Source organism: Argentina anserina, chromosome 3 (genome assembly GCF_933775445.1).
Source record: "Argentina anserina chromosome 3, drPotAnse1.1, whole genome shotgun sequence".
Classification (NCBI taxonomy): Eukaryota; Viridiplantae; Streptophyta; class Magnoliopsida; order Rosales; family Rosaceae; genus Argentina; species Argentina anserina.
This window is the reverse complement of record NC_065874.1, coordinates 13,692,308-13,714,315: the sequence shown is the minus strand read 5'-3', so window position 1 is coordinate 13,714,315 and position 22,008 is coordinate 13,692,308. Positions and strand designations below refer to the sequence as shown.

At 37.7% G+C, this 22,008-nt stretch overlaps 3 protein-coding genes across 7 annotated transcripts; 1 reads left to right on the top strand and 2 right to left on the bottom strand.

Moving 5' to 3' along the window:
* Nucleotides 1–153: 153 nt before the first annotated feature.
* LOC126786409 (B3 domain-containing transcription factor LEC2-like) lies at nucleotides 154–5,221 on the bottom strand. 3 transcript variants are annotated; one of them, XM_050512231.1, is made up of 7 exons: nucleotides 4,913–5,221; nucleotides 2,482–3,611; nucleotides 2,334–2,408; nucleotides 1,993–2,090; nucleotides 1,840–1,886; nucleotides 1,689–1,716; nucleotides 154–768 (listed from the first exon to the last, which is right to left on the bottom strand). In XM_050512231.1, the coding sequence occupies exons 2-7, from the start codon at nucleotides 2,485–2,487 to the stop codon at nucleotides 756–758; spliced, it is 267 nt and encodes an 88-aa protein (XP_050368188.1). In that variant the 5' UTR covers nucleotides 2,488–3,611; nucleotides 4,913–5,221; the 3' UTR covers nucleotides 154–755. The 3 variants fall into 3 exon arrangements, with proteins under 3 accessions (XP_050368188.1, XP_050368187.1, XP_050368186.1); XM_050512230.1 differs by lacking the exon at nucleotides 1,689–1,716; XM_050512229.1 differs by lacking the exon at nucleotides 154–768 and having other exon boundaries at nucleotides 1,286–1,716.
* A 3,816-nt stretch (nucleotides 5,222–9,037) lies between these two features.
* On the top strand, nucleotides 9,038–11,279 carry LOC126788513 (uncharacterized). The gene is made up of 2 exons (XM_050514511.1): nucleotides 9,038–10,084; nucleotides 10,637–11,279. Exons 1-2 carry the CDS (start codon nucleotides 9,409–9,411, stop codon nucleotides 11,266–11,268), a joined length of 1,308 nt encoding a protein of 435 aa, XP_050370468.1. The 5' UTR covers nucleotides 9,038–9,408; the 3' UTR covers nucleotides 11,269–11,279.
* A 1,045-nt stretch (nucleotides 11,280–12,324) lies between these two features.
* On the bottom strand, nucleotides 12,325–17,949 carry LOC126786821 (putative anthocyanidin reductase). Of its 3 annotated transcripts, none has more exons than XR_007671222.1 (7): nucleotides 17,759–17,949; nucleotides 16,272–16,439; nucleotides 15,910–16,127; nucleotides 15,655–15,814; nucleotides 13,975–14,185; nucleotides 13,320–13,881; nucleotides 12,325–12,640 (listed from the first exon to the last, which is right to left on the bottom strand). XR_007671222.1 is itself a non-coding variant. In XM_050512771.1 (6 exons), the coding sequence occupies exons 1-6, from the start codon at nucleotides 17,901–17,903 to the stop codon at nucleotides 13,719–13,721; spliced, it is 1,065 nt and encodes a 354-aa protein (XP_050368728.1). In that variant the 5' UTR covers nucleotides 17,904–17,949; the 3' UTR covers nucleotides 13,037–13,718. The 3 variants fall into 3 exon arrangements, 1 of the variants encoding a protein (XP_050368728.1); XR_007671223.1 differs by having other exon boundaries at nucleotides 13,634–13,881; XM_050512771.1 differs by lacking the exon at nucleotides 12,325–12,640 and having other exon boundaries at nucleotides 13,037–13,881.
* Between the last annotated feature and the right edge of the window lie 4,059 nt (nucleotides 17,950–22,008).

The window sequence follows — 22,008 nt, the reverse complement described above, 5'->3', positions numbered from 1 at the left end:
ATAAACTGATTTTGAGTTTAAAATTTGAGGGGGTAAACTGAAATTAATTCTTTTTTAAATATTGGATAGAAAGATTTCTATGTAATAAAACCTGAGGTAAATAATGTCGAGAAACAAACAAGCTAGATCTTTCTGCAATCATGAAGGCAATGATCTTAAATATTCATTTCACTGATAATAATAATAATAATAATAAAACTTCCATAAAAAACTTGCAGTTGATTGCAAGAAGCATTTCTTTTCCTGCATAATCAAACATCCATAAAATTTTATAATGCATATCACTCGACCAAGTAATCGTTCTTATAACGATTAATTTCCGGAAGCGCCCCATCCTTCACCATCTTCTCTGTGCCCCGTGAGGACGATGATGAAGCCCAAGTCCTGGCATAGCTGGCTGTCTACAATGTTGATGGAGCTATAGATCCTCAAGTCGTGCATGTCAAAAAGCAGGAGCCGTACACAATGTCACCACTTTGTCTGATTCATCTTCTAACAGTGCTGCTAGATACAATTCATCTTCTTCACTGAAGGTATATGGTGTGTACAATTTTGTATTGTCGGAACTGGTTTCACTCTGGATGTAAGCATTGTTAATGGAGTTTGTGTAGTTGGTGTTCTTGTGGTCAGAGTTGGCAATCTGTGTGCTGATGCTACTGCTGTTATGTCATCATTATTATCTTTAGAGTCAGTAGCATAGTGCTGTTGTTCATGCAAGGACTCAGCTACATGTTTTGGTCTTTGTCCCGCCTTGTCTATGGAGAAGTACTGTTTCCTCGCATGGAAAGACAGAAGCTCAACTGGTTAAGGATATAGCAATTAAGAGAAGCAGCAGAAATTAAAGCATAATTGAACTTCCCATCGCAAGACATAACTAATGCAAATGGCAGATCGGCAGATAAGCTCTCCCCAGACTGATAGAGTAGGGAACTTTGGGCTACAGTCTACAACTAATGTATTATTACACAAGTCTATGAAAAGAGATGCCCATTGCATAGAAGCAAAGTCTTGACAGCAGTTATGGACTACATATTAATGGTCTTGCCATATTAGATTCTTTCTTCTTGAAATATTGTATATCCAAGTTGTATACCGTTGATACTTCCAATGATAGATGCATTCATGCATATGGTTAGGACAGTCACTACACAAGACACTCACACACCACCCTTTTACAAATATAAGAAGTTTATATATATATTGAAGTGTGGTCTGCTTAACGGATGTGTTCTCCAGGTCTAAACTAAGAATGTTTCATAATCCCTTTGGATCTAATTTTATCAGCCGCTTTGGGCTTTCCTGGTCACTTACTGACTGGAGTACACTACTACTGAACTCCATATTAAATCATGCCTAGATGCCAATTTCAATTATTCTTAATGAGCAAGATATTTGGCTAGGACAGGCTGCCCAAGTACTATGGTGTCTTTCAATAACTCTAAATGGTGCAAAGCATGCACATATATAATCCTAGCTGTCTATTCAATGCCACCTTCCTATTTTGGCTTGAATCACCACCATTTCACTATTCTCCAAAGAGAACATCCTCATTACAGAATGAAGGGATATATTCAAAGTACCACCTACTTGTCTCAGTTATCTGTAATAAATTCGTAAAATGGAAGAAATCAAGAGAAACTCATAAAGTTTTTGCTCGCATCCTCGTAAATAGAAATCCAATCTCCCACCTCCAGTCCATTTTTCTAATAAAGCTTCCTGGTATATTGAAGAACAGAAAGGGTTGATACACTAGTGAGATTATTTCATCCATATAGAGCACTAAATTCGTCAATGAGAGAAACACAGATGAAATTTTATATCCGGTAGTCTCAGGCTTACCTGCACTGTCAAGGACATACATTCGGCTTTTGTTGTTTGCCCAATACCTGTGTTAATTTAACAGGCAGAAAAGAATATGGCTACAATCAGTTTGCAAAACTCTTAACAGAGAAGGTTATTGGGCTAAATCATCATCCAGTGACAACAACTTACTTGTATTTCATGCCCCACACCTGACTGGAATGTACATCTCTGATCCAAAGCACGATGCCTTGTTTTTCAGAAAGGCTCGGAAGGTATTTCTCTGCCTCCTGTGAATGATGGAAGACAACCAATATGTTCAGCTTCATGTACATTGTTCAATAGTAGAGGAAAGTGAAATAGATTATACAAAAAAATTGGTGCAAATATCATGGCAGTCTGGATAAAGGAACAGTATAGGTCAGAAACATGTTGCAGTTAATAATGGTTAATTAGAGAAAATCATAATCAGTGAACATGATTTTTTATGATTCAATTAGAAAAAGAAGAAAAAAGAATTATAATGACCTCACCTTTGGGATGACAATCCTGCCCCAGCAACCGACATCACTCTTCTTAAACTCCTTCTTGAACAACACACTCAATTCCTATCAAGAGAGGCTACTCACAGTTAACAAACATATTACGGAATGTAAAAGATAAAGATGATCCTGCAGTCACCTTCATATCCAGGGCTCTGTGTTCTGCATATCAGAATCAGCACCCGATAAATCCATCTGTGTAAATTGAAGAGGACCCAGAGTCAGCAGCACCTCTGCTTAAAAAGAGTCCTTTTTGGCGTGCTATCCTTCGCTCATCCCTTGCAGCCTTGGACTCAATCCCTCCTTGATCTTCAGAGACTGGATTTGGCTGCAGCTGAGGGACCAGGAGTGGATAGTTGGGATATTGGGAGGATGGCTGAGAGGCATGGTTCTGGAAATGAGGGTATGAGGTCTGAAAGCACAGCTGGTAGCCACTATCAATTGGTGGTAGGTACTGAACTGTCGGATAATGATTGGACAGGGAAATTGAACTAGTAAGAGTTGAAGGGGAGGGACTCATAGGTTCACAAATGAAGGTTGGGGGGGGGGGGGGGGGGGTGTTGTGGAAGGAAAGAAATGTTGATGGAAGTTCTCCATTACCACAGTGAACACAAAAGGAAGAAACAGAAGAAATCCGCTCTCTTGGTGTTGTGTACGTTGGTAATCAGATAAGCTAGTGGTGGTGGTGGTTGGTCTGATTTGAATTGAAGATTCTGTGTATGTTTAAGGAGATGAGAGAGAGTGTGCTTGTGAATGACAGTGTTCAAACCTCAAATTTACCATGGCTGCTCCACGCATGCATTTCACGCTATGTCACTCTTCTCTCTCTGAAAGAAAGGTATCAACAAGAGGAATGTTTAGGGGGCCGATTGGCTTTCAGCTTTGACTTTTAATTATGACGACACAGTTAATGAATTTCTCTTTCCAGGGATGCAATATCTCATGTATTTGCAACAAGATCACCAACCATATACCAACCTAGAAGTCTAGAACCCTTACGGTTTAATTATTCATAATGCTTTTCTAATAATATTTTCGTTCCGGGGTTTCTTAAGGTCAGTTTTCACATTTTATTAAATAACACATATCTTTTAGTTTATGTCATGTATGTGATGTAAGCAAAATTTTTTTTCGCATATGAGTAGAAAAGGGGGCAGAACAACCTGATGCACTCGATGTATTTTGCTTTACTCCAGTTTGAGCCAGTTCTTGCTTGCATTTACATTGTTTATCCCCAACGAAGGACTTCAAGATGCTTTGAAGTCCATCCTGCATAGAAACAAATCCCTTTATCACAATTGCATTGACATAATTGCGGCTGTTTCTTTCTTAGTTATTATGTAAGCAAAATTAATTCTGCACAGGAAAGTGTGCAATTAAACAAGGGAATGTTCTCTTGTCAGCAATTTGGCACGAATGCATGATATGCACGAGAGATACGATATGTTGATAGTCTGGAACAGTAATTAAGTATTTCAATGTGCGGTACAAAATTGATAGTCTGGCCAGATGAGATGCTGATATGAGATGCATAATACAATAAATTTATATTGCTTTGGCCTAAAAATAAAGAAATCAAAGCAAGCAAATGGGTGGAAGTTTATTATGCAGGCAATCTCTTAGTTGCGTCTGCTGCTTTTAATCATGAAAGCACTGTAATAAGAAACCGAATGTTTTTTGGATTTTTGGCCATCCAGTTGCCTTCATGCAGTAAAAGAACATAATTTGATATGAAGCTTAACCTGAAAGGCAGATAAATGGGGAATACCAATATGGCTTGATACTCATATATTAGAAAAGAGTTTCAATAGTCAGAGTTTCTAAAGGCTAACTAAATATCCTAACACAAAGGATGATTAAAACCATGTGTGAGCAGTGAGCACCATACATAATCAAGAGTACTGCATGGCGTACGGATCAGAAAATTCAGCACACGTCCATCCATTACATATCAGTATTCATAAATGAAATAAGTTGCAGTTACAGAGTCAGATTACTGCGATGCCCAATTAAACTACCATCCAAGACTACCATAAAGTAGACAAATAGAAAAGGAATGCAAGCCAAACACAAGAATATGGTATGTGAATTTGTCCAAAACTATTATTTAGATGTCTATAACAAATTTCAGTGCTGAAATTAGCATTTCATTAAATCAAGTTTGTCCTCAGAAGTTCAATTCACAGTAGTAATTTCAATAGGTAAAACGAGGGATCATCACTAATCACCACCTACCATCTAATATCAACTATTGCTCTTCAAAAATTCATAAACTAGAACATCTAGATCAGTTTATGTTCATAAAATCCTACTCTTTTTCCTAATTTCATTCAAAAGAAGGCTAGATGTTATGACTTACAGAAACTCAAAATGCAAAGCATGTTAGTGTAAAAGACAGAGCACCCATGAATGAACCCATACTGAGCTGCAAATTGCAACCCTGTTTTGCTAGTCCAAGCACCCATTTGGGTGTCGGAATTTGAAGTTTGGGAATGACATGTTTGCAGATGGAACTAGTTAAAAGCAAAACGTGGTAATAGTATCAGCGTTTGTTTTAAGGAAAGACAAACCTGGCTTAGCAGTGGAACTCGAGAAGTTAGTGCAGCCCGGAAATCTGGGGCCACGGGAAATTGGTCTGAAACCATCCGCGGATTGAGTCTGAGCAGTGCAACCCAAAAGCTCACCACCCGTGAGCCTGAAACTACATGAAACAGTGGTGGAGTCGAGTTTAGACCACTCGACTAGTTTTTCTTGATGTGCGGCCCATTTTTCTCTTTAAATTTCTAATGTGCACAATTAAATTTTGGGAATTTTTTTTTTTGGGGTGATAGAGGCAAGTGATAGATTCCATTGATCCAAAACGCCATAGACGACCTTTCTTTTTTCTAAAATCTGCATACCGTTGTTGGAAATTCAAAAACAAAAACTTGCCTAAATTGGAACAACATAAACGTACTGCAAGTGTTATAGGTAGCAACATATTGAGTTATACTTTTTATATTTTAGTTGGAATTACTGGTATACTATCATCATTTACTTACCAGCACATGTGTGAAAATAGTTTAGGTGATGAGTAGAATTAAATTCTTTAATCTTTTACGTTACGGTTCAGTTCTTGGTAAACCATCATCAAAATTAAGACTTAGCACTCTAAAAGTGAGACGATTTAGGTGATGAATCATTACGCTCATTTTCTTCGTTTGATCCATCAAATCATTACACTCCCTTGCTAAAAGCATTTCTTTGTTCATTTGATTTTTTTTTTGACATGAATTGTTCATTTGATTTAGTTCTAGCTTCTTTCTTTTCATGTGAAATTGAATTTATAAGAGATATTTAGATATACACCCAAACATGTACACCTATTTTAGATTAAACTCACCACTTCAAGCTACACCCAAATCTATTTATTAGGTTGATTTTTAATTTAAAAATATATATTTTGGACCTAATAATAGAACCTAGATTTGTAATAATTTACAAAACATGTCAAAAACCCAAAACCAAAACCATAATCCTTATTTGGCTTGATTGAAGCTCCGTTTAAAACTCCTTCATATATAAACAACCAGAATCATGATTTTCGCATGATGGAAGCCATGTGTTTTCTAAACTCCTTCATTAGTCAACTAATACAATATCCAATTTCATCTTGAATCTCATCCATGATCGAAGCAACGAGAATCAATAAAAGGGGTTTGAATTTCAGTATCAGCAGCTTTAGTTCATATATATATATATATATATATATATATCCAACGGTATTTTTCTTGGGTATACATGGACAGCTGAATTGAAGGGTGGTGGGTACGTGGAGTTATGTCAACGATTTGTGTTATTTTTGCTCATTACGGTATCTAACACTCTCGACCTGTTTAATAGGTTTAGTTTTTTTTCAGTTCTACTTGTTTATGGTGTGTGTACTGAGCCATATGTATACCTCCAATGTTGTTTCGATTATTTTGATTGAACATGTATATCCTTGTGTGTGTTGCCTATGAATATGGTTATTTAACTATTGTTTTTGGATGTTGAATTTGTGGGTTATGTAATTTTTGTTCATGTAAGTGTTTCTTACCTATGGAATCAGTTGTGTCTGTGCATTAGGGTATTATTGGTGAGTGGGTAAATTGTTCCTCGCGTATAGATGTGAGGGGAGATGTTTGTCCTGTGCGACATGAAAGAGTTACCTAGCTATTAGATAGCTAGTGTTGGTTCTGGAGGTTTCAATTTTTGATTGTATAAGGTTTTTACCTATGTGATAGTACCTAATTCCTTGTGATACAGGTTTAACTGATTGCTTGTAATGTAGAACATGGTTGTGTTTTTTTTTTTCGAATTTCAAGTTTGTGATATAGTTGAATAAGTTGATAGATTTATTTGATCAATCATGAGTTTGTTTTGTGAGGTAGAAATAGTGGCTTCTGGGTTGACTATATGTATGTTTTTCTTAAAAAAAAAAAAAAAAAGAGTGTGTTAGCTTTTTTCCTTTTCCTTAAAAAAATTATTATTTTCTTTCCAAGTTTCTATACGTTTCACTACTTCATGCATGCACCTATTAACTTATTATGATAGTGTCAAAATAGCATATTTTTGTGTGGATCAATTGCTCCTAAATAGTTTTGATTTCACCAATTCGTGCCATTAAAAGTAAGTTAATTATTGTGGGATATAGCTCCCAAAATGGACATCATTAATTCTTGGTTTTTATTAATGATGAATATTTGGATAACTATTTAGAGAGGTAATTTCTTTTTTAATTAGAATGGCAAAACTGTGAACTTGAATAAATAATTTAAATAGATTAATAATAGAAAAAAACTCTATAAGGAAAGTTGATAGATGTTTTTGATGTAGATTAAAAAAGAACAAGGGTACAAATTTATCTAAAAATCGGGCTTCAAAGCTTATACAAAATAAACCAGGTGATGGAAGAGAACGAGCAATTATACCATATCCTTGCTCAAGGAAACCCTGAGATACATTTAACTCGTCTCTCTTTTGTTTTTGGTCGAAATAAATAATGAATGAAAGAGAGGCAGGACAGCCCCAAAACAGAACAAGAATCCAACAAGAGAGAAGAAACCGAAAAGAAGAGGGGGAAGGGAAAAACAACAAGCACAAAAACAGAGTCGGGCAAGAAGAGAGCAAGGCTCTACATTTGGGTCAGGTTTAATGACACCCAATGCTGCACACCACCTTCAATTGCAACAGTGGTGAACTACAAATCCACAAACCACAGCAGCAATGCTTGGATTTCTCTGGCGCCTTTGGCTGACAAGATCCCACTAGTGAAATTGACAACCCTACAAGGAACTGTCCTCTTCGTTTGTTAACAACTCCTTTTCAATTCTAGTGATTCAGTGAATACCAGACACAGCTCTAAATCTTTAACCAAGTTTCATTGATTCCGTTTTGATAGTGCTCACCTAAATCTTACACTTCTCTGGGGAAAAAGACGAAAAGAGGAAAGATCCATAGGAAACCACGAAAATGTGTCTTGTTATGTGACTCAATGTTTGAATCAGAAGACCTTACAGGCTCACGTTATGCACACCAGTCATCAACCCAAAAGTGGGGGCAAAACTTGGGTATAGTGCTTTGTATTTAGTAATTATTAAACAATAATATTTGTTTCTGAACTTATAACTATCATCATCTTTCGATCTTTGCGAAATTGCGAATACTATTTGCAGTCAACTTTTGAAAATTTTAAATTGTTGCAATGTGTGTAAATTTTTAGTGTGCGAGTATTCGAAGTGTCTTGGAAATTAATTTTTGTGCATTTTCATTAATAATATTTGTTGATTTTTTTTGCACATAAAATGTGGCTGAGCTGGGAGTAATTTTTAAGGTATGGTGTCTGTAGCGTCTGTCATATTTGTGAGGATATATTGCTTTAACAACCAAACGCATACTGGGTCGATATTTGTTGATATGTCACTCACGAATTAAAAATGTGCACAAGACGAACCCCAAAGAATGTTTTCACAAGTTGGGGTTTGAATGAGACATTATGTTACCAGAATAACATATGCAGGCTTAAAGAATCTATTAGACTCCAAACCCCTTTAAAAAAAAAGAAAAAAAAGAATCTATTAGACTAATCGTGATGAATCTATTATCTATGTTTGTTAATATTTCAAACACGACTCAAATTTCTGTAAATCCATAATATTTCAAATTTTCCATTAGAATCAAAATTACAACCTGATATTTAATAGTTACTACTTACTAGTAATCCAGTACCACACAGAAAAAATCTATCAGACTCGGTTCATCTGAAATTCACATTCAAAACAAGGGATGGTGACAAAATTACATAAATATATCCAGATAAACATGAGACAACATTCAAGAGAGGTCCATAAATGCAAAATTCAGATTTCAGGGTTAGTGTCTCTTTCTTTCACGTGTGCCTTCCCCAGTAACGATGTCCATTTATTAGTGTACTGTAATTGAACAAGCAAGGTTTTTCTCTACAGCCCAAAGATTCTCCATTTTCATATTTTTATTTTAGAGCAAGTTTTGTTTTATAATCCAAATGTCACCTCTGGTTTATAGTTTGAGATCCATCTGTGTCCCTCTTCCTCTTTGGGTACCCATTTCAGAGAAGCTTCCAAAGTAAGTGCTTCATTTGAATGAGACTTAACACAAGCACTATGGTATTTAGAATTTCTGTTTCTGCTTTTCAATATATTTTCTGGGTAGAACAGTGCTTGACATGGCTTCAAGTATGCTGCTTTGTTAGCTTTTGAATATTCATGGACTAAGGTTTGCTTTCTACTACTACTTGTAGAAGTGGGGAAAATTTAGAGCTCATTTGGTAGAGTTCGGTGTCCCAAAATAGAAAGCTTATTGAAGAGAGAAAGTGATTGTAGCTTGCTTTTTCCAGCTTTAGTGGCAATGAAATGCAGTGAATTTGTTTTGAAGAAAATAAGGTGAAGACTTGAAGCAAGTATTTTTGCCAAAACCAGAGGGCCACCACTGAAGCCTAAGTAGCAAAAGAGACAGAGAGATCAAAGTTCAAAAAGAGCCTCAAACTCAAAAGGGTGTACTTTCAACTATGCCAACAGTGTGGTTCTCTCTGAAGAAATCCCTCCACTGCAAATCAGAGCCTTCAGATGTTCATGACCCAAAGTCAAGGAAGCAGTTGACAACAATCTTGACAAGAAAGCCAGGAGGGGGGAGGTCAGGTTGTTCAAGGTCCATAGCTAATCTCAAGGATGTGATTCATGGTAGCAAGAGACATTTGGAGAGGCCACCAAGTAACTGCAGCCCAAGATCCATAGGGAGCAGTGAGTTCCTCAACCCAATAACTCATGAAGTCATTTTGAGCAACTCAAGGTGTGAGCTGAAAATCACAAGCTTTGATATTGGCAATGGCCACAGCAACAATGGAGGTGGGAATAGTAGCAATGGTGGTTCTACATTTCTGGACACACTGAAGCCAGGCACACCTGGGCCTGGAGGGCACCCTACAATGCACTATTTCAACCCTTCTTTTAGGACCTCAGCTGCCTCTACTCCTCCAAGGAAGACCCCTTTTCTGGTTTCTGCAGATACAGAAGGGTTTGGAAATTTGAAGGGTTCTTCAGGTTTCAATTCTGCTAGTGGCATTGGACTTCGTCAAAGCAATAGGGTCTCCTTTGATGGTTCTTCCTCGATTACTTGTCACAAATGTGGTGAGCAGTTTACAAAATGGGAAGCTGCTGAAGCTCATCATCTCTCTAAACATGCTGGTATGACCTCCCTTCTTGAGTAAGACTCTCATTTTGGATTGATATTATTCAAAATATCAAAAAACTTGAGCTTTGTGTTTCTGGGTTTTATTTCAAAAATAATTTGAAGTCTCTTAGCATTATATGTCAGTTTTCCTCATCTTCTTAGGACCAGAGGCCTAAATTCTTGTGACAACAAAAATATGAGTACTTTGTTCTGACTAAGAAAAGATGAAGTGTTTATCACTCTGTAAATAGTTACTACTTGCCAAAGCATCTTGAATTTCAGTTTGCCTTATCCTCTTAGGATCAAATGCTTCTGACCACATAAAGATGAGCACTTTCTTCTGTCTAAGAACAGAGGATTGTCCTGAGAGTTCTTATAGCTTTACTGATTGCAAAGACACTTTAATCATTAGAAATTTGAGAATACTCTCCTCTTAAACTATAAGTTAGAATTTCGCAAATGCTTATGATCCTACAAATTGTATGTTTATCCATGATTAAATTTATGCTCACTTTACTTCAACTTCTGTCTATTTCTCTCTAACAGTATCTGCCTTATTTTTACAGTTACTGAACTTATGGAAGGTGACTCATCTAGAAAAATCGTTGAGATCATATGCCGGACGAGCTGGTTGAAATCCGAGAACAATTGTGGAAGGATAGAAAGAGTGTTGAAAGTGCACAACATGCAGAGAACTCTTGCTCGATTTGAAGAGTATCGAGAAATGGTGAAGATCAAAGCCACTAAACTTCCCAAGAAGCACCCAAGGTGCATTGCTGATGGGAATGAGCTTTTAAGGTTTTATGGGACTACTGTGGCCTGCTCTCTTGGCCTAAATAGTTCCTCAAGTCTATGTATATCAGAAAAATGTTGTGTTTGTAGGATTATAAGAAATGGGTTTTCTGCAAAGAAGGAGCTCAAGGAAGGTGTAGGCGTTTTCACAACTTCCACAAGCGCAAGAGCCTATGAATGCATTGAAATATTGGAAGAGGATCCATGTGTTAGGAAAGCTTTGATAGTCTGCAGAGTAATTGCTGGGAGGGTTCATAAGCCATTGGATAACATAAAAGAAATTGCTGGACAAACTGGGTTTGATTCTTTGGCTGGAAAAATGGGACTTTACTCAAATATTGAAGAGCTTTATCTGCTCAATCCTAGAGCTCTCCTTCCCTGCTTTGTGGTAATCTGCAAACCCTGAAGAAAGTTCTGTTTCTTTTTTTTAGGGGGGTTTTAGAAAACTATCTCATATTCATGAGTATGATGTTCTGTGAATTCTTCCTCTTTTTGTTTTTTTGGGTAGGAGATTGTCCCATCTTATTTATGGAAGAAACTTGGTTGTTCTGTCCAATTTGTTGTGCTTCTCAGTCTGAAATTGTAACTCTGCCTCTTCAGTTAAGGATGGTCTGTGCTATGCTGTCAATGCAACATTCATTTACAGATTATGTGTATCACACAAGGTTTGTATAGCAATTGAAAATTAGTTAGAAAATTTCAAAATTTTAGGGAAATTATTCATAATTGAACCTGTACATGTTTATGGGAAATAACAGTTTGTGTTTATTATAGTAGTTGGTGAAGTTTAAAATTGAGTGCAATACTATTGAGTGCATTCTTAGAAAAGTCATTTTATAATGTCATCAAGAGTAAGACAGCATCCAACCCCTAGTGTCACATTGTTCATGAATTTCAAGAATTGATTTCTCTAACAATATATTACTTGAAACCTTCAAGATTTGAAACAGGTGGGGAGCTACTAGCAAACCACAAAAAGAACAATTCTTTAAGCTATTCTATTATTAGTACTTCAATTAACCAAATCCTAGATCCCATCCAACTCTTTAAACTATTGGGACCATTGCCAGTTTGCCACCACACTAATTATGATTTAGATGTTATTTAGAGTCGGGCTTAATAAACAAGACTCACCAGTGAATGCTCCTTTTAAGTAATGGGGTTTTTTACTTAGCCACTAATTAGCATCATTTGAATATGACAAGATAATGTGATCCTTGATTAATCCAAAATTAACCAGAGGAAAAATATGAAGAAGAATTTGAACAAGATATTATCTTATCACTAACATTTCAATATTTTCTTCTGTAACATTTCTGTATTATCACTCTTTAATACTGTCAGATTTTTTAAGATTTCCTGGTGCAGAAGAAGCTCACATTCAAGATAAGGTGAGGGGCTCTCATTTCTCTATTTCAAAGTTCAAACAGGTAGTGTTTATTGTTGACTTTTGAGTGGTTAAGGGCATGGACCTTCCAATGGGCACTATAAGGGTTAAATTACTGATCTGTACACCCATGTAAGGGCATCTAACTTCCTCTGAGGCACATGCAGATCATAATTGTTTCCCTACTGCTTACACCACCTGTCTGGAATCATGATGTGCCCATCAACATTCAATTTTGAGTATTTATGTTTGAAGTGAACTAGTGAAGGTAGCTAGCTATCTTGGTTGCAGATGAACAGAACTTAAGGTCTTTATAGCAATCAACATTACTCCTTGACAAGGACTATTCTTTCTCCTCCTTCAGTGTGCCAGTTGCTTAGCAATGATGAATCTGCAGATCATGAAAAGCTTCTGAAATGATTTATGCAGACACCGCTATCCAGGAGCTGATTGTTATATAAAGACACAGCTTTGAAATTAATAAATGAATATGTAAGAACTGTAACAAACCCAGCAAGAAGCCATGAAACCAAGACATGTCTTCATTTTCTTGGGTGCTATGAAGTATTAACAACAAGACTTGACAAGGAATGCAGCATTGGAGAGGCACCAGACTTGTAAAAGTATCAAAATTTTCACACATTCTTACATTTATCTCTACCACACTTAACTTCACCTCAAAAATTGTTCTCTCTCAAGAGCATTGTAGAGGCACCATACTTTTGAAGTATTAATTTTCTCACACATTCTCACACACATTCTCACATTTATCTCTACCACACTTAACTTCACCTCAAAAATTGATGTCTCTTAATTAAGATCGATCTGACAAAAGTTCATTTGCTAGCACACATAATTCATTGAAGACCTCGGAATTTGCATGTTAGATTGGTCAAATTTCCAACCAAATAACCGATCATGCTCGTCAAATTTCTTCACCTAAATAGGCATGTTAGGATGGTCAAATTCATTTTACCGTTAATAAGGACTCATTTACCTAAAATAAAATTTCGGATCTCTTTTTCTTGCTTCTACATTTTCTTCTTCTTTATTTGAAGAACTCTCTATACCTCAGCTGGCTCACCAGTACTTCTACTTGGACTCTGCTTACCAATAAGCTGGCAATCCTAGATTAGTTGACCCCCACGCTACAGAGTTCATATCGCCATGGCAGCATGGCGCCATGCTTGCATAAACATCAGTCTTGCAAACCTCAATGTCAGGATGTAGCATTATATTGTATAGGAAATGCAGATACAAAATATACTTATATACATGGTTCCCAAGCACTGAAAATCATCTCTTCATTGATGATGACATATATATAAGTTTGAATAGACCAGGAAAACGATACCTGTTTCAAATAATTATAATGAAGAGTTACCTGTTTCTTTTTAAGTAATTAAGGGCCAATGCGGCTTCCTTCAAGCCTTCAATAATAACACTGTATACATGGGAGACATGATGAGTTACTCTGCAATACGAGGTAGAAGGCCAAAATGCATACAAGAAGAAACGGACTGGTGAATAATATCTTCTATATCATGCTTGTAACTAAATCCCATATCTCTTAGCTTCTTTGAACATATCTTAGAGGGTACTGGATTATTCTGTTCTTCCTCTAACACAACGCTGCAAATGAATGTTAAGGATATAAAACATGTAAGTTGTCTAGAGCAAGCGTTACTTGAAAACTTCACAAGATATACGAAAAAATATAGCTACCTTTTTAAATTTGAGGATGGATATGCCTGAGCCAGATAATGAACCAACTCAGATATTGGACAACTCTGCGCCGCACATATGTATTTACCTTCTGCTTCATCATGCTCCATTAAAAAAATGTGTGCATCACATATGTCCTCAATGTGGACTAAAGCAATTGATCCCATTCTTGCATTTACAGCAGATAATATCCCATAGAGCTCAGAGTCACCTACACAAATTAGAATGAGAGAATACAATCAGCATGTAATTAATAAATTTGGTTAAGTACGTACATATTCTTAACAGTTTTACTGTTGATGAGCATGTTCTCTACTTGGGTAAATACCATCACATTGTACAGGCAAATGTCTATGCTCATCTAGGTCTGTTCTATAGGGCCGGCTTTTGGCATGTGCTGTCGTTAGGCGGCACAGGGCCGCCATACAATTATTTTATGTTAAGTAATAAAAAAGAAGCCGAGTGAGCAACTGTAGCAGCAGTGGTGTTGGTTAAGTTTGTTTTTTGGCAAGTGAGGGGTTTATGGTTCAAGTCCCAGCAACTCCTTTCCTTCCTATTATTTCTTTTCTGTTTTTTTTTTGGCTTCTGACTCCCAGCATCATAATCTCTCCTTTAAAGGTCGTGTCAATCTTGGATGCTTAAACATCACTACTAGTCAGACCGTTTCATAGATTATCTATGCCTCACCCATTTTGGTAAAAAAGAAAGAAAAAAAGACGAAGATTTTTAGCATCTGATAAACTATGCCTCCGTTGTTTCCTGTTAAAACCCATAATCCTCTAAACCTCTAAGCATTACTTTCTCAAAGATCAATCAGAATTCTCATTCCAAATTAATCAAGAATTCTCAGTTGTCAAAGGTAATCTATGCTTATTAATTTAATCTTATTCTATTTTTTTCTATTCGGGGAGAACATCAATTGATTCAAGGCCCTTGATTCAATTCTGTAATATTTTACTATATATATATATATTATCGTTTGTCTTTTTTATATAATTTCCTTTATTTCAAAATGATATACTACACATAATATATGTATATATATATAGATTTTCTCAGGTATGTAGTATATCATTTTGAAGTAAAGGAAATTATATAAAAAAGACAAACGACAATATATATATATATATATATATATATTTTCTCAGATCTGGAGGTCCCGACCGTTTGGATTCGGCTATTTCGGCCACCGGCAACGCACAACGACGACGCGGATGGTGCCAGCCGTGCTCCCCCCTTCTCGGCGATTATGTCTGTGCCGACCGGAGCTCCATCGGCGACCTACATCGGTCAGAATGGTGAAATCGTTAGAATCTGCCCATAAACTTGATTTTTACAGATTTCGGCCGCCGTAGGTTGCCGATGGAGCTCCGGTCGGCACATACGGGATCACCGTGAAGTGGGTAGTGTGGCTATCGTGGTCCGCCCGTCGTTGCGGCTTGCTGTCGCCGGAAACGGCGAATTTGGACTGTCCGAACCTCCGTAGAACGGCTATATATATATATATATTTATACATATATATCCAAGGCTTCAAAAAAAATTCGCACAGGCCCGCTTTTGACACAGGACCGGCTTTGCTGTTCTATGCAAAGTCATGAAATCATCATGCATGTCTCGCTCTTACGATTTGTGTTGGCTTATTGTTGATCTTTTTCATGGTTAGGAATATATATCTCTACCTGTTAATGGTGACAAAAGAACTCGAATGCTTGATGGGACAGTGGAAGTGAGAAATGGTCCTCCAACGGTACTTGTTATTACTGAAACAAGATCAATCCCATTCTCACTTGCAAATCTGAATGCTGCTTCTTCCGTGAGGATCTTTGAAAGGGCATAAACCTGTAAATTAATCAAATAACAAAGTTTTTCATGCTTGTAAATTTAGTGAGTTGATTAAACTAACAAGAGGCAGAGAAGAATCGATTAGGCATTACCCATCCACTTGCTTTTGCATCCCAGACACGATCAACAGGAGTTTTGCAAGATTCATCAACTACAGAGATTGGATTTCCACTGCTATCTTTGGCAGTCATAGTACTAATTGAAGAGGTGAGCACAACCCTGTTCACGGTACCTGATTTTCGACAGGATTTAAGGAGGTCTAAGGTTCCTTTGATTGCAGGGTTGATGATATTCGACTGAACATAACTCTCTTGGAGGCACAAAAATAACAATGAAAGGAAATATTAGTACTATGCTCAATAAAGTTAAATGATTGCAGTATCATGTGCTATTTTGTGTAGTAAAAACGTAGCAAATGAAGTTTCATAATTATTAATTAACTTATTGTATATACCACATTTCTCTTCCTCAGGAAAACTGAATTGCATTGATGCTGCAACATGAAAAACCCCATCACAGCCCTTAACAGCCTCATCAAAGCTTCCTTCTTCTCGCAAATCAGCTCGGTATAGTCTCAACCGGTCAGTGCCGGTCAACGATGATAATAGGTGCACACACTTGTCTGTGATATTAGGTAGGTAGTAACCGATGATCATCAGGCTTTAATAATATAAAGATTATATAAAAAGCATAATAACAGTAGAGTCAAAGGTAATCGGTATATTGAGGTGGTGAAATTAGTCATCAACTGGTCATTAGCTATGACATGAACAAAATTAGTATGACAGAGGGTGGTAAGGCTTCGGTTTCTGCTAAAGTCATGTTCTTTTTGTTATCCTGTTGAGTCTGATATCTTTATTAATTACTATTCTGGGGAAATTAAGTCGATATGTGCAGACTTCAAAACCAAAAACCATGATATCCTAACAGAAACCCAGACCCTTATGCTATAAAAAATAAAAATAAAACAAAGAAAATTAAATTAAATGAACAGAAACCCAGACCTAGACCCTGATATAGATATAATCTTCAAGTCCCCAGACCTGATTCCCACTAACATGTTTCCTAGATTCCAGAAATATATGCAGACTTCAACACCGAAAAACAATATTAGATGGAAGCATGAACCTATAGTGTAAAAAGAAATAAAAAGAATAGACTAGAAGGTCTAAAGTTTATCTACCTGAGATTTATCAAAAAAGACAACGGCATAGTAGAAACTTGGATCGTAGCTAAGATAATATGAAGATATAAAGCTGTTTGGTAACAATTCACCTGTCCTCTTTCAGTCACTCGCTCATTTCTTCTTCTTTTAGGGTTCAAGTGCAACTTATACCAATATATAGTTGAGAAAATAACCCCAAAAATAAATAAATAAAATAACACGAGAAGTAGAGAACCTTGCGGAAGGAGAATAATTGAAGGTTCACAACAGTACGTTCTTGATCAATCAAGGGTTGGCCTACAATTTCAATCATTCACAATCAATCCAGACATTCAATGAAGGATATAGAATTTCTGTGCGCCATTATGCACGAAGTGCGTTCAGCCATTTTAGTGAAGTGATTCAGAACTATGATCACACCCTCCACTAAAAGAATAATATTCCAACAAACATATACATATGATATATACATATGATTGATATGTATTGCAGCATACTGGACGGTTCCATGACTACTGCGAGCTAAAAAATTGATGATTCAAATTAATCGACCTCAGAAAGCTGGTGCTAAATTAATCGATCGCGAAGTCCTAGCCTTCTGACCTTCTATATCTTTCACGGTGCAAACCAAATTTGATGAGATAATTGGTGTTCGTACTTCGTACTATGATTTCTTTCTTATTTTTTCCGACTGATCGAAATAGATGACAGCAAAAACTTGAATATGATCAGATTTAAACATGCAAAGAAAAGTGAGAGCTGAACTGATCGAGTACCAGGATCGCGGACTGTGGCATGAACACTGTGGCCTCTTTCAAGGAGAGTCTTCACCAACCACGACCCGATATAACCAGTGGCTCCGGTGACACAGTAAACTGCCGGAGCTCCATTTTTATTGTCCTCACATTCTGAACCCTCCATTTCTTCAATTCACTTTCTTCTGTCAAGAACAGCACCAGTCTACCTACGTGGTCTGATCTTAGGACCTTGATATCAGTTTGGTAAAGCGAAGAAGCTTATATAATCTTGATGGGTAGACTGGTGCGTGGAGTTGCGAATCACGCAGTGAATAATACAATACTCAATTTGCCGTTTTTAAAAGTCTGATCGATCATTTGCAATAACACCAATAACATTATAATAAGAAGCAACTAGACAAGTAGGCTTGAAAATTGAATATATTTTGGGTTTTGAAATTAAATCAAGGGCCAATTACACATGAGGTTACTTCATGACTCATATTTTTAAATAAGAATACTCAAACATTATTTCTCACATAATGCTATTTTCTCATAAAATGGCTTCCATTATAAACACTAAAGTTGAATGAAATTACAGACTGTTAATATAATTCTAAAATACCCAAATATTATCTTCTCCTTAATTAGGTCTCCGACAAAGTTTCTGACGACTTTCTACCGGCTCTGGTGTTATGAGTCTAAGTCTCCTGTTAGGCTTAGGAAATGTTTTTGTGGGCCTCTGTATCTTTGAGCAAACCCTAGTATTAATTATCTGTAATGACTGTTGTTAGTAGCCGTTAATTAGCAGTGTTAAGGTTGTAATCTGCTCCGTTAGATGTGTGACACGTGTCCACGGGTGATGACTTCCATGAGCTATTTAAGCTTTCTCGTAGAGTTTATGCCATTTTTGTTCTTTCATTTACTACTACAAAATCTAGATCCATTAGATAGGGCTAAGCCTCTATCAAGTGGTATCTAGAGCCTTCGATCTTTGAGCGCCATGGCCAAGCCACGAGATGGTACGACTGTTGTCACTGAGATTTTTGATATGGAGTTTGAGCTGCGTGTTTTCAAGGAGGAGACTAGTGCAAAGCTCACTATCTTAGGAGTTGAGTCTAGTGCTAAGATCTCAGCCTTGAGCGACGCATTGTTCTTACATCGTGAGGCTTTAAAGTTGATGTGCGCAATTTTGGCTCGCTACCGCCTACATGTACGCCATTTCAGACAGGTAGGGATGTTACCCCATCATCTACTGATGGTGTGTCCACTGCTATGTCGTACATGGATCCAGAGTCCTCGGGTAGCGTGGTACGCCCCCCACTTTGCCTTTGTTGTTGGGTCCGAAGGATGGTGATTTGACGAACTCGATCCTCATGTCATCTACAGCCATAACTGCTACCCTGCTAACTTCTAATATGGGTAATGCTTCGACAGGAAGCGTGTCTGGTGGCCTCGTCTCTTCGAGCTAGCCATTAAACTTGAAACAACCTGTGACCCAATACTATTAACACACAGATCTATCGAATATCTACAACCCTAGTTATGGTCCGCAAGGTAATACACTGCCCTTCTACACATTTTGCCCTCAAATCTGGATCTAATGGTGTTCCATTCTCCACGCAGCCCCAGCTTTCTTCACAGTACCAATATGAGGCTCCATTTTCTTCCGGTCCTTATATTAGCTGTTCTACTAGTGCTGGACCTTCAAATCATGCAATATCGACTTATTCTACCACTTACCTCCACTTACTCCACCATACGCACCTCCCTAGGGCTAATATGACCAAAATCCGCCATACCAGTCAAACCCTAATTATCACCAACACAACTATGACCCATCCATTCCTTGAACGCGCTAGATGAACCTAGAGTTCAACTTATTAAGTGGTAGAGATCCCACCGAGTGGTTACACCGAGCGGAACAGTACTTCGAATTCTATCAAATTCCTTAGCATCGCAAACTAGCCATAGTTACGTGCACCTTCAGGACAAGGCTGCTGATAAATGGTTTCTCTTCCGCCATGAATTCCCTGCAAGTTAGATTGGCCTGAGCAATTTGCTCGTGCGAGAGTTCAATCCACATTCACTTTATGATTACCAAGCAGCCTTAGGTCGTATGCAACAACACGGTTATGTCGATGTGTACATGGATCAGATCACTAAGCTCTCTTCTCGGCTCAAACGTTGAAGTCATTCTTTATGAGTGGCTTGAAGGATTCAATTCGTGCTCAAGTGCAAGCTCATTGACCAAACACTCTCTATTCAACATGTGAGTTAGCTAAGATCTATGAGGCCATCATAGAAACACAAATGAGGGCTCAACATCAAGCAGTGGCTCAACCTCAGCCACCTCCTATTCTAGCTCCTCCCCGCACTAATCTTGTTTATGCTCCTGCAACGCCGCATGCCATACCTCTAAGAGCACCAGTGATACAACCAGCTGCAAATGAGGGAGAATGTCGTAGGTTGTCACAATCTGAGTATCAAGCACGACGTGCTCGTGGCCAATGCCACTTTTGTGACGACCAGTTTAGGTCGGGGCATAATTGTCGACTCTGCCACGACATTATGTCATTGGAAGTGGTGCCTGATGATGTGTATTAGCCACCTTTACCAGATGTGCCTACACCACGTGGAGAGGGTGATGCGCAAGTGGGAATTGAATTGGCAGCCATGGTTGTAGAAGGAGATCAGGGTGAGCCTGAGTTAGAATTGAGAGCTATGACTGAAGATGGAAACTCTTAAACTATGCAACTAAAAGGAAAGGTGTTGAGTCGAATGGTTTATGTGCTAGTAGATTCAGGAGCAAGCCATAATTTTATCCACCCTTGTGCACTCAAGACCACAAAGCATACAATTCGTTCAATCAAGCATGTGAGAGTGAGGGTTACTAACTGAGGCCTCATGCACTCTTTAGGAATAGTAAGTGTTGAGATGAATTCAACTGATTATTATGTTCTTCTTGTTCTGGATGTGAAATGGTGTTAGGGGAAACTTGGTTAAAATCCTTAGGTGACATTTTGTGGAATTTTGAGACCAAGAGGATGCGCTTTATGTATAAGGGAGAGAAGTATCTATTGCAGGGCCAACTTGAACCTACTTCTACAGTTGTTAGTTGTAAACCCATGACTAGATTGCTGAAGAAAGAAAAGGAAGTGGTCTTTGTGCAAGTTCAATCGGTGGGAGTTAAACAAGGGCAAAAAGTTGTGCACCTTGAGATTTCTAAGTTACTCACCAAGTACTCTTCTGTGTTTGAAGCTCCGACTGGACTACCACCACCACGTTCTCATGATCACAAGATTGAGCTCAAGCCTAATACACCTGTCATTACTGTACGTCCTTATCGATATCCTCACTTTCAAAAGGCCGAGATAGAGAGGATAGTACAAGAGTCACTTGATAGTGGTATCATTAGACCAAGCAACAGTTAATACTCATCACCAGTTCTCTTGGTAAAGAAAAAGGATGGTACATGGCGACTTTGTGTAGATTATAGGGCACTAAACTCTACAACGGTGAAGGACAAGTATCTGATTCCGGTTGTAGATGAGTTACTAGATGAGATTCATGGTTCAACCATTTTCACTAAGCTTGACTTGAGGGCAAGTTATCATCAACTTCGAATGGCACCAAAGGATATCCACAAAACAACCTTTCTCATTTCGGCCATTATGAGTATCTTGTCATGCCATTTGGTCTAAACAATGTGCCATTTTCATTTCAATCCTTCATGAACGAGCTGCTTCGTGAGTACCTCAGAAAGGGAGTGTTAGTATTTTTCGAAGACATACTCATTTATAGTCTATCTCTATAGGCTCATCTCCACATGCTTGAGTTAGTCTTAAACAAGTTGCAGTAGCATTCACTTTACCACCAAGGCTAGCAAATGTGCATTTGGTACTTCCCAAGTTGAATATCTTGGTCACATCATTAGCAAGGTAAGAGTGGAAATGGATCCATCAAAGGTTGCTTGTGTGGAAAAGTGGCCACTACCAAAGACACTGAAATCAATTAGGGGATTCCTTGGCTTAGCTGGTTATTATTGCAAATATGTGAGAGATTTTGGTATGATTGCCAAACCATTAACTAATATGTTAAGGAAAGATAACTTTCAGTGGTCTGAAGAGGCAGAAGAAGCATTTGCCAAACTCAAGCATGCTTTAATCAAACCACCCTAGCCATTCCAGATTTCTCAAAGGAATTTATAATTGAATGTGATGCTTCTGATCTTGGTGTCGGGGTAGTTCTATCTCAGCAAGGACATCCTATTGCCTTCATGAGCAAGG

What these genes read in the sequence shown, in the direction of transcription:
- LOC126786409 (XM_050512229.1), bottom strand. An exon ending in GCAGGATTGTCATCCCAAAG is followed by an intron (nt 2,091 to 2,333) that starts GTGAGGTCATTA and finishes CATCATTCACAG; the next exon opens with GAGGCAGAGAAATACCTTCC. An exon ending in GTGTGGGGCATGAAATACAA is followed by an intron (nt 1,887 to 1,992) that starts GTAAGTTGTTGT and finishes AAATTAACACAG; the next exon opens with GTATTGGGCAAACAACAAAA.
- LOC126788513 (XM_050514511.1), top strand. Translation starts at nt 9,409, where the DNA reads ATGCCAACAGTGTGGTTCTCTCTGAAGAAATCCCTCCACTGCAAATCA. An exon ending in TCATCTCTCTAAACATGCTG is followed by an intron (nt 10,085 to 10,636) that starts GTATGACCTCCC and finishes TTATTTTTACAG; the next exon opens with TTACTGAACTTATGGAAGGT.
- LOC126786821 (XM_050512771.1), bottom strand. Translation starts at nt 17,903, where the DNA reads ATGGAGGGTTCAGAATGTGAGGACAATAAAAATGGAGCTCCGGCAGTT. An exon ending in ATGCAAAAGCAAGTGGATGG is followed by an intron (nt 15,815 to 15,909) that starts GTAATGCCTAAT and finishes ATTAATTTACAG; the next exon opens with GTTTATGCCCTTTCAAAGAT. An exon ending in TCTTTTGTCACCATTAACAG is followed by an intron (nt 14,186 to 15,654) that starts GTAGAGATATAT and finishes TAATTTGTGTAG; the next exon opens with GTGACTCTGAGCTCTATGGG.